The following is a 13,956-nucleotide window of genomic DNA, read 5'->3' on the forward strand; positions in this document are numbered from 1 at the left end:
ACATCAAGACTGGTCTGAGAATACCATGAAGAACTGAAGTAACCAGCTGATCGAAATAGGTTGATTTCATACTGGGTAGCAGGACACTCAGAAATCACTCTTTAATATTTCATGATGCATAGCGTTTGTTTTAAGTTAAAGCCCATTTCTGCCTCAGTGACAACATCAATGAAGAAAACAGTCTGAAATGGAGTGCCTTAATCTCCAACAGATATTGGACTAAGGACTAAGGTATTAGCCGGCTAGATAAAATGATATCACACATCTAGACAGACATTTTCCGTTCGGACTACATAAATTCAATCCAAAGTCTATATCGATAAGTCTGCTGTGGATTGATGGCCAAGGTTATTCGAATATTTGCCCAAATATGAGTTGAAATTCGCTTACAACTTTTGGATATTTTAGACTCAAAATTATGTTACTTTGGCTTTTCCAACCACTGTTATCGCTACGTTTGTCTGTAAATAACTGATTTTCCAGGCGAATTCGCCATTATTTAACGTATATCACAGATTGTGTATGTGCGCATTCGCCAATTTTATGATGTAGTCTCATCAATATCTGTTGTATGCTGTTGTCACAGAAAGTTGAAGAGTTTTTTGCTTTACTCATTGTAAGGACAACATTTATGTTCGCATATCCAATATTCTTTTTATTTTTGTGTAGAAAATCATTATATGAATATTATTTTGATACTTTTAGAAAACAAATAGTAATATAATATGACTTCAATGAAATGACTGAAAAACACTTTTGTCTAATTTCCACTAGACAAAAGGGTTTTTCATTAATTCCATTGAACTGATCATGAGAAAATTAACTAGTAATCAATTACACAGATAATATAATATGTTTATCTTGTATTTTGGATGAAATAAAACATGGATTTCTGATGTTATGAAGACACATGTCATTCTTTCAGTTTCGAATTCTAGAATGGTATTTTGTTGATGTTCTCCAATGTGTCCTTTCTAATGATTTCCAAGCAATTTTATCGCATTTGCCACGTTTTTCACGTTCGAACATTTGTCCAAAATATCACCTTTCCTTTTGTTTCAGACGTGACAGTGGTGTATTATAAGGGTCTTCCCCAAGTAACGGTACCTCTTCCCAGTAGGAGAGAACGATGTAGATTCACGCTGAAACCAATCACGAACACCGTAGGAGAATTTTTAGAAATGTTGAAGAAAGAAGACAAAGGAATAGACAGGGTGGTGTGTATGGCGAAGGACGGTACGAGAATAGCGTCTTCCAATACGATAGAGACTCTACTAGATGATGATTTTAAATTGATCATTAACGATAATTCCTATAATGTAAATACCCCGAAACAGGAAAGGGTGACAGGGGAGGAAATACAAAGGTGAGTAAATTTTGTTATTGAGCAGAATTTGCGTTAGAGGCGTGTGAATTCATTCATGTTTACAAAGAACGCTGGAAAAAATAACTATCAATCTACCCTTTATCAGCTTTGCACACTCAGCATCAACGCAGAGTAAGCCATAAATTATATGCCGCAAGGCATAACTGCAGGGAAAAGCGTCAAAATTGTTTGTAACGAGGACTAGTTTTGACCTGAAACCATTGCAAAACATTCAACAATCTAAGTAAGGGTTTAATCCCCTAAACGTTTTCAAATGGGAGTGATATCTCATTGAAATTGGCTTTCAATTCTCTGGTCATTACTGATTCGATTTTCCAAATCGGGCCGCTCTTTCAGAAGATACAGAGTTTTGAAATTTCTAGAATGTTTTTTTGAAAGCAAGCGAAAATTTGATAGAGTTCACTTTAAAACTCCATATCCATCAAGTAAATGCTGGAAACGGTGTCAGTCAATCTCCATACAGATTATTTGCGAAAACGTACATTTTGGAGTAGTTGTTACATTCATTTATGATTTGTCCTCACAGGTCTATTATTGTGTCAGATCGTGTGCGAAATAATCCGTTTTTTTATGTGATCCCACAAAAAAAAATTAGGACTTGAGTCCGGTGACCGAGGAGGCTACTTTTTGGTCCTATCCAGCAGTCTAGACACCTGTCGTTCAAATAATCACACACATTTTGAGAGCAATGTGAAGTAACATCGTCTTGTTGAGGGTAGGTCCAAAGAGTTTATTGTTGTTCGCACTCATTCATAGGCGACCATATAAATCCAGTCTCTTGACGAAGTCGATTACTTCATTTGGTGAGTGATCTTTCAGGCCAGCTGGTAAGAGTGGGACACTGCCAAAAACTGAAAACCTGATCCAGCACACACGCGGTGAGTCAGGCACGGAGTATGTGATCCGCTACTAGGGCTGGAATTTCCTTGTGGAGAATAATCCACTCTAAGGTTGACAGATGATGGTGCATTTTCCCCAATCTAGAGAACCTGATCGGTGGTCAGTCTGCAATTATCTTCATCAGTAAGGTGGGTAACACAAGTGTATGGTTTGGAGAGTAGATATCCCATTACGTATTTCAGTTGGGCACCCTCCCATGGATGCAGGATGTTAACTGCACCCAACAGTTAGGAGACGCTCTTCTGGTTCAGACCGGAATGTGTAGCTCTGGAATCGTATCTGTGGAATCTTCTGAAAATTACTCTAGGTTACCCATAGTTGCATATGGAAAAGATATTGCGATTTTCAGGCATATGAGAATAACCGTCTGGTGACCTGCTCAAAGAGGAGTTTGTTTCCTCTCTTGATGTATAGTTTACTTCTTCTGCTCAAATAATAGATGGAGAACTGCTTCCTGACTGCATCTCCGCTACCAAGAGTTTCTTAGGACTGTTACAAATCGAGATTTGGGGAACTGAGAAACTTTTTCTTCCGATACTGTGATACAGGGAGAACCGTTGGGGTCATTTGGTCGACGTCCATCTCCTCTGTAGACTCAGGGTCGGGTTCCTTGCTTACTTCATTATCAGTAAAGGGTCCCGGCTAGGAAAAACCAGCTTCACCCCAGCAGAAAGGAGACGGGTGACAAAGGTTTCTATGACGAAATGATGCTTGGTATCTCGAAGGTTCCGATAGTGTCACGGATTGGACTCTCGAGTCATATATCATTTCGGCACGGACACACATACCTTAGAATGATGCGTCCTTTGGTAGGACTCTTACCTTCTCGGGTGACACCTCACTTGACAGGGGTATTTTAACGCCCTCCATTGCATTATCTATATCGGTAAGAGCTGAGTCGATATCATTTCGTAGTAGATCCAGATATATATCATCTGTTTAATTCTTATTGAAAAAAATAGGACCTTGAACGAAAATCATCTGAGGTAACTTGCATAAATATGATGAAATATAATTCAATGTTCACCGTGGTGTAATCCGGGAGAGTATTTGTTATCCGGCAGTCATTTACCAGATTCTACTGTGTAGGAACATTGGGAAAGATAAATGTTTCGAATGTTATTTCGAAATATTCTTTGTCTCATAACGTCTGTATATCTTATCGAAACAGACTCCAACTTTTGTTTGATAACGTATTGCTGGTGTTTTAAAGCACCTGAACCACTGAACCGGTTTTTAAAAATGAAGTAAAGAGAATCCAAAGCCACTTTCAATGAGGTGTTTCAGTAAAAAAAAGTGGTTGCAACTTTTATGAGCAACAGAAATCTATTAGTCGTGTATTACTGATTATCATATTTGTTATTCAATGAAAAACTATTCAGTAGTATTCTTTGAAGAACATTATTTATTGTGGAGGAAGAGTCGATATTGCTTGAGGTTCCCTGAGCTCCTAACTTTCCACAATATCAGAAATTATTAAATGTAGATCAACAGAGTATCTGAGCTCAAATGTAATAAAGGACAAACTGAAAAGTTCATTTCAAGTTACTGCATAATGTAAACTATTGAAGAGTATCATCAGTCAGTAAGTTGTATTCATAAGTTTTGCGAATAGATAAAAACAATTATCGAAATAATAAACTTTTAATCTTTTTTCAAAGGGCCAGCTTTACGGATAATGATCTTTTTTCGTTCTTAAAATCCTAAAAAAAATTATTAGTAAAAACGCCTCTTGGCAAACTTCAAACTAAATATTTCCAAAATATACGTTTTTAATAATATTTTTTTAGATTTTCGAAAACTGAAAAGTACTATTTTCCTGAACGAAAGCCGTTTTGAAAAAGGTTAGTTTGAAAATTTTATTCTTTCATTTATTTCATTTACAAGAAAAATTTATAAATACGAGAAGTTGCTGACTAATTATACTATTTAAAAATTTATTATACCAAGAAATAACTTTTTGGGGTGATCTTTTTATTTTACAATTGTCTGTTGTTCTATATTCATTTATGTTTCAAACTGTGAAGGATCAGACGCCCAGAAAAGCTCAACTTCTAGTATTCATGAATATTTCTACATTCAGATGTATATCGGTTTCCATTTGTCTCTCATTCAATTTATGTATCTCTCCATGGAATTAATAATTCAGTTCTAATGACAGAATCCCGCAGATAACTATTTGAAATTCAATTAGAATGGCATGGAATTAGTGGATATAATTGAATAATGTGTATTTGAAGGTGGATGACAATGTTTTATGGTGTATTTCATCAGTTCGGACTTCCATTGTCTAAAATAATATAAATTCAAAAAAATCAAAAAGATTAACCGAAAATAACAATTTTATTAAACAAAAAACTGAAATTACAGAGAAATAACATACAACAACAACCAAACAAATAAAAATTGAAATATTGATAAAAGCTGAAAAAATTGAAAAAATTAAAAGAATTAGTAACAAAAAATGAAAAAAATTAAAAGATTTTAAACCAAGTTATGTCACAACGTTTCGATTGTGGATACTAACAATCTATACTAACATCCGAAACGTTGTGACAACTTGATTTGAAATCTTTTAATTTTAATTTTTTCAATTTTGGTTAGTAATATTTTTAATTTTTTCAATTTTTTCAGCTTTTATTAATATTTCAATTTTTATTTGTTTGGTTGTTGTTGTATGTTATTTCTCTGTAATTTCAGTTTTTTGCTTAATAAAATTGTTATTTTCGGTTAATCTTTTTGATTTTTTTCAGGGTTATCCAATCAATTTATATTATATGAGACAATGAAAGTCCGAACTGATGAAATGAATGATGTGTACAATGATTGTAATAATTTCAATTGTTTGAATTTCTAACAGACTGAGTAAGTAAGGAAAGGGCAAATTCCACATAAAGAATCTTACTCCGTGTTTTCATAAATTCTCCGTGGTTGTAATAGCTATTTGTAAATTCGTATTACTAGGAACGAAATTACCACTTTTCTTCTCGCAAGATGTAGTGAATGTTTTTCTATCAATATATGTCATATAATTAGGAAAACAAGTGTTGTTCATTGATCATTGATTTTCTTATTCTTAACTGAAAAAATAAATATCCAACACTGCTGAAGTAGGAGAAAATTGTATTTTAAGAAGTAAAGTCAAATTAACATTCGTGTTTGACTTTTACCAGAATACAGGATATACAAGATGTTCTAGAAATTACACAAACAATTTGAAAATAATAGATTCACAAGTTTCATATTTCACAAGATGAGGGAAAGGAAAAGTACTTTTTTCTCTAAAGAGGAAACATTATATCAATCAACCAAGCATTAGATCAGTCAACATTTTTGTCAACACCTGCTGCTAGTAAGTACTTTCCTCTCTATGGGGGCAATATCCCTCGTAATTTTAGATTAGGAATAAATTTCCACATAAAAAATGACTGACAAACTTGAAACATTTTCATGTAAAAATAAAAATATACGAAATCTCCGCTTGTAATTTTATTTGCATTTCACTTTCACAATATTTCGTTCGACGAACTCCTTTCTAGATCGTCAAATAAATCTCCACAGAGTTGGTGCAAACAAGCAGGTGACAATAAATAATGAATTAACAGAAAACTCCCGCCTGACAGGCGACAATGGAGTCGGTTTATGATTATCGCTAGGGAGAGTTGACGAAAAACATTTATTACACTTGGACGGGTCTAGAGCGATGTATTTCATTGAAAAAACATTACAATGGAACAGTGTCTCAATCGAACAATCAGTTGATCGGTCAACATTTTTTGTCAACACTTTCTTAGGGTAACTATTAATTCACTAATATATTAAAGGCGAACATATAATTGAGTTAGGAAAACCTTTACAGACCTACTCGTATCGGTCTCATTGGTTTACAGACTACTACATTGGAAACAACTTTATTCTATCTAGCAGAATATGATTATAAGAACAAGGAAGTACCTTCAGTTGCTTCCTTGGATATTGAAGGCGTATTGAATAATACTTCCTAAGAAACAATCACCGACACAGAGGAAAAGAGGACTCGATGATACAAAGTGCAGATGGACGCACTTCAACAGTACATCTTAAAAGAGGATGATGTGGAGATAACGGAAATTATGTGCAGCATCTCATTCATCTGAATGCCGGAGGTCGTATACTTTTTTTGGGTTGGAACAACGTTTGACTAGAACTGGCCGATACTTGATTAAAATCCATATTTAAAAAACTAATAAATAAAGTTTATTCTATGATTTTCACAATAAGGGTTTTACAAAAACCGCGACACGTGTTTCGCTATACAATAGCTTCTTCAAGCATAACTAAAGTTACTTCTAAATTACACCTTATATACTATAACCTAGTAACTATTCGTCTACCTAAGTAATAAATCTACCTGAAAAAATCTACCTGAAAAAATATACCTGAAAAAGTCAGGTATCAATACATTTTTCGAAAGTCTACCTGTAAATATAACTTACTATTATTACTCATGTCCCTCTGAGATTAGATGACTGATGGCATATGTGGAATTTATTTTTCCGTTCTGAAAACTATATTTGCGCATAAAGGAACACAAATATAGTTTTCAGAACGGTAAATAAATTACACATATGCCAGTCATCCAATCTCAGAGGGATATAAGTTCGACCATGAATACAAACCCCTCCATTTCCAGAAGAAAGGTTTGAAACTTAACCTGTTGGAGAGTATGGAAATAAACAAATAATAATTCGCCTTTATTGAAATTGTTCACACGCAGGTAATAATAGTAAGGTATATTTACAGGTAGACTTTCGAAAAATGTATTGATACCTGACTTTTTCAGGTATTACTTAGGTAGACGAATAGTTACTAGGTTATAGTATATAAGGTGTAATTTAGAAGTAACTTTAGTTATACTTGAAGAAGCTATTGTATAGCGAAACACGTGTCGCGGTTTTTGTAAAACCCTTATAGTGAAAATCATAGAATAAACTCTATTTATTAGTTTTTTTTAACTGGTTATCGGAACTCTTCGGAAGGAACAAAGTTCTTGCCACAAAATTTTTGTCGTTTCGATCATATTTAACTCTTCTGGAGTAGTCAAGGAGCCTCGAATGAAGTTGTACCAACTCGTGAAAACCCAAAGACTGGGTAGCCGTGGCTTTTGAGTATGAAGTGTATTCGTAACAGAACAGTTTTGGTAGTGGGTCCTAAATATTACAGCAAGATTGACCAAGGAAGAGGGGCTCAAAATAATACCGTCCTTATAGATCATAGTTGCATTCACCAAGAGTATCAAGGTAGAAGGACTAGGGCCTCTACAACTCCGGGATGAAGAGATACAACAGTCGGGAGAGTTTGTATATCTGAGGTAGTACCAGATCCCAAACTGTTTAAAAAATTTGTTTAAAATCTGTTTTTTCGTTAACCAGCTGTCGCACCCCTACGAACGACAACCCTCAGAAGTCGAAACTTGTGCGAGCTAAGGATTAACGAGGGCTTACCTTTTAACGTGTGTTACCTTTTAACGTGTGATTCCTAACACTGATCTAGAAATACAATTTTGGATATTCGCAGACTAGGTTAACGCTTAGCCTAAAATAACAATTTTATTGAACAAAAAAACTGAAATTACAAAGAAATAACATAAAACCAAACAACAACCAAAAAAAACATAAAAAATTTAAATGTCAATGAAAGCTGAAAGTTGAAAAATATTATTAACAGAAAATGAAAAATAAAAAGTGAAAGATTCCAAACCAAGTTATGTTACGACGTTTCGATTGTGAGTATCAACAATCGTCTTCGGGTGATAACTGGACTCATTCCTCCGAGATCCGACTATTATTGGGTCATTCGAGTGCTTTCACCTATCCCCTCTTCCCTCTGTCCACTTCATTGGTTTTAGCGGGAGATGACCGTTTGGCGGGAGTTGGTCGTTTTTCGCTTGATGAGAGATTTCCATATGTTACGTATCTCTTCGCTAGCTTGACTAAATGCGTTATTGGACAACATATACGCGGCTTTTTTGAATTTTCTACTGAACCAGTGTTCCTCTTAGTGGATGATTTCAGCTTGAGCCCACTTGATATTTTGTTGATGAGCCCAAACATGCTCTGCTATTCCGGATTTGCTGGTTTCTCCTCGCTGTGTGTGTTTCTTGTGCTCAGCAATGCGAACTTTCAATGGCCTCTTAGTTTCACCGATGTATGATTCTCCGCACTCGCAGGGTATCTGGTAAATGCAATTCTTGGAATCGCAGTCCGCGTTTAGTGGCCTGGTTTTTTTGAGGCTGCTACGGATAGTGTTCCCAGATCTGAAGCAGATCTTGATATTATACTTGGACCCAATCCTTCGTATCATTTCCGATAATCCTCTGATCTAGGGAAGTACAAGTACTGGTTGTGGCGGCTTCTCTTCCTTGTGAAGCTCTTGCTGTCTTCTAGCTAAACTCTGTTCTACTATCACTCTGGAGTAACCATTCCGTTGAAGGTCATTTTTGATGATGCCTAGTTCCTTTTCGAGACCTTCCTTTGTATTACAGAGCTCGAAAGCACGGTCTAGTAGAGTCTTGATGAATCCTCTCTCAGTCGATTGATGGTGGTTGGATTTCTGGTTCAGATACTGTCCTGTGTGAGTGGGTTTTCAATATAGAAATGTTTTTCATTAGTGTCGGTCCTCTTCACCGATACGTCTGAGAAAGGCAATTCATTGTGGACTTCCTTTTCCATTGTGAAAGTAATGGAAGGACTTATGTTGTTGATGTGCTTCAGGAAAACGTCTAGTTCTACATTACCATGGTTCCATATCATGAAGGTGTTGTCTACGTATCTCAACCATACTCGGGGCTTCTTCAATGGCCGGAGTTTCAAACCACTCCATATATATGTTGGCTATGACTGGTGAAAGTGGCGATATCATGGGCAGTCCCTCATCTTGCGTAAAGATTTCGTCCTTCAGTTGGAAGTAGTAATTCCATCTTCAATAAAATTGTTATTTTCGGTTAATCTTTTTAATTTTTTTTCAGGGATTTCAAATCAATTTATATTATATTAGACAATAGAAGTTAGAACTGACGGAACCATTTTGTTCAAAGCTTGAACGGGATTTGAAAAAAGGTGTAGAAAGCACTGATTCTGGCTCGAAATGCTCATGAAAAGACATGGAGGCTGAAACCAGCAATGATGTACAACTATTCTCAGTGATGGTAAACCCAACCAGCATCGTTGGGTCGATTCCTAATAACGATTTTTTCAAATACAAATATTTCAAATTTGCTTGGCAATACTGGGTCAGATTCTATCAATCATTTTTGTTGTTATACTGTTTTATTGGATAGCTGTTACGATTCAATAGAAATACGTTTTTCAGGAACATTCATATACCGTATTTCAGACACTGAACGAAAACTTGTTTGTTCAAGTATGCGGAAAGCAGCACCATTTTTTTGATATCAGTTCCTAAGAAAACAGACCTCCCTATCTATTCAGGCTCCGGCTCGTATTATTTAAGGAAAGCGCCATTCTGACTACGTTTTTTATATCGTCATTCCCTTCTCCTTTTTCTTCCGTTTCCTTTTCTTTTCAGCAGTTATAAAGTTATAACATAGTACATTTCTCGTTTTTCTGTCAGTGTATTCACTGTAAACAATTCGCATATTCCATAACGGATGTAAAATCTCATCTGATAAAAAATTGTACACAGTGGTCAATCAAAATCTACCCATTATTATCAATTCACGCTTGAGGAAGCTATTGTATAGCGAAACACGTGTCGCGGTTTTTGTAAAACCCTTTGTAGTGGAAATCATACAATAAACTATAGTAATGAGTTTTGAAAACTACCCAGTTTTCTTCCAAACGAACAGTTCAAGAAATACGCTTAAACATGTCAATTTTGTATATAAGTGAACATATTTAGAAAAGTGACATGCATTGAAAAACTACTGCGATTTGATCATATTTCTATTTAGTTACACAATTTTCCATAATTTATGTCTTCTTGATTTTGTCTTCCTATTGACTTATTCCATCGTTTTGTCAACTCACTTGCTCCGTAAGGCAAGCGTTCCTTTAGTCAGCGGTTCATATGATTCCAGATGTGCTATCAATATACTCATCACAAAACTAAGGTATTGCAGGCAAGCTATAATGAAACCCTCAGTTTACGATTTCATCCCACTCGACCTGAGAAAAGCAAAAATGTCAGGTGCCATTGCCATTGTTGTTGAAGAAACCCATGTATCGGCTTATACAGTGTGTAAAAGCCTTCCTTTGTATTACAGAGCCCGAAAGCACGGTGTAGTAGAGTCTTGATGATTCCTTTCTTAGTCGATTGGTGGTGGTTCAGATACTGTCCTGTGTGAGTGGGTTTTCGATATACAGATGTTTCTCATTTAGTGTCGGTCCTCTTCATCAAAACGTCTGAGGAAGGCGGCAATTCGTTGTGGATTTCCTTCTCCATTGTGAAAAGTGATGGATGTAATACAAAGGAAGGTCTCGAAAAGGAACTAGGCATCATCAAAAATGACCTTCAACAGAATGGTTACTCCAGAGTGATGGTAGAACAGGCTTTAGCTAGAAGACAGCAAGAGCTACACAAAGAAAAGAAGCCTCCACAACCAGTACTTGTACTTCCCTACATCAGAGGATTATCGGAAAGGATAAGAAGATCTGGGAACACTATCCGTAGCAGCCTCACGAAAACCAGGCCATCAAACGCGGACTGCGATTCTGAGAATTGCATTTATTGGATACCCTACGGGTGCGGAGAATCATATATCGGTGAAACTAAGAGGCCATTGAAAGTTCGCATTGCTGAGCACAAGAAACACACACAGCGAAGAGAAATCAGCAAATCCGGAATAGCAGAGCTTGTTTAGACTCATCAACATAACATCAAGTGGGCTCTAGCTGAAATCATCCACAAAGAGGAACACTGGTTTAGGAGAAAATTCAAAGAAGCCGCGTATATGTTTTCCAACAATGCATGTAGTCAAACTAGCGTAGAAATACGTAACTTTCGACCAATACGACCAATACGACCAACTTCCGCCAAACGGTCATCTCCCATTAAAACCAATGAAGCGGAGAGGGGGAAGAGGGGATGGGTGAAAGCACTCGAATGACCTTTAAATAGTCAGATCTCGATTGTGGATACTAACAATCGAAACGTCGTGACGTAACTTGGTGAAATCTTTTAATTTTTATTTTTCATTTTTTGTTAATAATATTCTTTAATTTTCAGCCTAATATTTTATTAAAACAACGATAAAAATAAAATAAAAATAACAATAAAAATTAATTGGCGCTCCGGGGCGACTTCATTGATTCCAGTGGCGCATTTGCTTTTTCAGCTGCAGGAAAACCCGAAAAAACCTGCAGCACCACATCATCTGAAGATCTTGATCTAACAATGTCCTCTCTCTTATAAAACAAAATGTAGGGTGTCTCCAGAGGCTCCAATAAATTCAATGCATCGCCAGAACACTTCGTGACACGATTATCGTCAAACTCAAACCAGTCCGTTTTGTCTTTGACCAAGGCGTAATAATGACCAAATTCAACGCCAGAACACTGAACAATGGCTGCATGAATATAATAATAGTGATCTGCTAGATTGAAATGCTCATCTATTTCGAACCTTCCAAAGAGTTTCTTACTTCCGTTAGAGGTTGAGTCTTGTTTGAAAATCATCAGTGTTAATATTAAATTGACTGGTGCCTCAGCTGTACTTGTTTCCTTATAACAGTCAGTTAGTTTGGCGCATGTTTGACAATACAGTCAATCATCACCTGTTAAAAATTCCATTTTCAGATGATTTAACAATAAGCTTTGCACGGACTGGTTATTTATTAGTCATATTAGGAAAAGCTAGATGAAGTTCCAGAAATTCACATAAGTTTTCGATACTTCTTGAACATTTACCACAAAGTAAACAAGTGAGGATTTTTCCCGCAAAAGATTTACAAACACAGCTTTTATTAATATTTCTATTTTTTTTGTTGTTGCTTGTATATTATTTCTTTGTAATTTCAGTTTTTTTATTAATAAAATTGTTATTTTCGGTTGATCTTTTTAATTTTTTTTCAGGGATTTCAAATCAATTTATATTATATTAGAAAATGGAAGTCCTAACTGATGAAATACACCACGAAACATTGTCAACCACCTTCAAACAAACGGGGAAGTATAGGCTTGTGATTTATCGTTCAAAAGGTCTCTTCATTCTTTATTCAAAAATGTTATCACTTTCAAGTGTATTACAACAATTGAGATAAAATAAATTCAGATTTGAATGACTCAAAAGAACGAATAACGATTGCGATTAGGTCGGTCACGCCTGATATTATGTTAAATAATGTTAGAAAACTGTTTTATTTGAGATTAGGATGTTGGCAAGACGTTAACGGTGAACATTTTAAACATCTACTTCGTTAACATCCTAGTTCTTTTTCGTATTCTACATTTCATTACGTTTTGCATTACATTTTTGTTTTCCAGTGTATTTTATCGAATTTCGGTAACCTCTGTCTGTTTAAAATATGTTCTGTTTAAAATCTGTTTTTCCGTTAATCAGCTGTCGCCCCCATACGAACGACAACTCTCAGAAGTTGAGAAACTTATGCGAGCTAAGAACTAACGAGGTCTTACCTTTTAACGTGTGATTCCTAACACGGTAACCACAGGATCTTGATTTATTTTATCCTCATTGTTGCAATGAACTTGAAAGCGATAACAATTTTAAATAGAGAATGAAGAGACCTTTCAAACGATATATCACAAACCTATACTTCCCATTTGAAAAATTGAGGCGTGTACCTGTAATTTGAAGGGGGTTGAAGGTAGAGGTGGCATTTTTACGTTGAAGAATGTCAAATTATAATTTACATTTGACGTGTTTCGTGATTTTTTTAAAATATGAACCGAAATAATGAATGTATTCCATTTGGCTTTTATACGTTGTATGTAATAGTGTAACAGCAGGAGGTAATGCTGTTTGTACTGCTTCAATGTGGGTCTTTTGCAGAATGAATTCCAACTCGGTGACAGAGTTATGGTCACAGTATGACAGTGTCCACTACTAAGTTCGTCAGTCGCGATTATTAGTATTATCTTCTGCATAAGCGTTGCTATTTGAAATTAGACTGCTGTTGAGACTGCTGAACATTCCAGAATGTCTCGAGATCTGGAATTTTAAAGAATGCTCTTCTGCTTTCGATTCTTTCGGACTATTCTAGAATTTTCTAGGAAACAAAAATTGTATTCCTTATATCTTCGAAAAGTACACTTTTCAGTGTAGATAGAGAATGATGAGCTATTGCATTCTTGACCTTCCACAATGATCGGAGATGTTCCAGAACATTCCACAATGTTCCAGATTATTTCGGGATGTTCTGGAATGTTTTCATCCATCTGTTGTAATTTATTTATTATTTTGGCTCACCATATAGAGGTTTTGGAGAGAAATGTCATATATTTTGAGAGATGTCATAGAGATTGTTTCGAAGAAAGAACTTCGGGAGAGAATAATTTGAGTAAGGAATATGAAATCGACACGGGAAGACTATATAAGAGAGTTAAAGTAAACAACGAAACGAAGCATTTATATGTTATCCCCGATTCAATGAGAAAGGCAACAGTTGTAAAATATCATGATCAAATGGGACACTGGTTATGGATCGTACTGTA

The 13,956-nt window shown here is 35.6% G+C and overlaps 1 protein-coding gene across 2 annotated transcripts in view; it reads left to right on the forward strand.

Moving 5' to 3' along the window:
- Positions 1-13,956, forward strand: part of MCU (Mitochondrial calcium uniporter) — a 212,708-nt gene that overhangs the window by 151,343 nt on the left and 47,409 nt on the right. For both annotated transcript variants that reach the window (XM_074184571.1, XM_023159915.2), the window contains one exon: positions 1,063-1,366. In XM_074184571.1, the coding sequence (XP_074040672.1) occupies positions 1,063-1,366 (304 nt within the window). The remainder of the gene's footprint in view (positions 1-1,062; positions 1,367-13,956) is intronic.

The sequence above is a fragment of the Leptinotarsa decemlineata genome, unplaced genomic scaffold, assembly GCF_025532065.1.
Source record: "Leptinotarsa decemlineata unplaced genomic scaffold, Ldec_3_MD MMD2_tig00026354_RagTag_RagTag, whole genome shotgun sequence".
Lineage (NCBI taxonomy): Eukaryota > Metazoa > Arthropoda > Insecta > Coleoptera > Chrysomelidae > Leptinotarsa > Leptinotarsa decemlineata.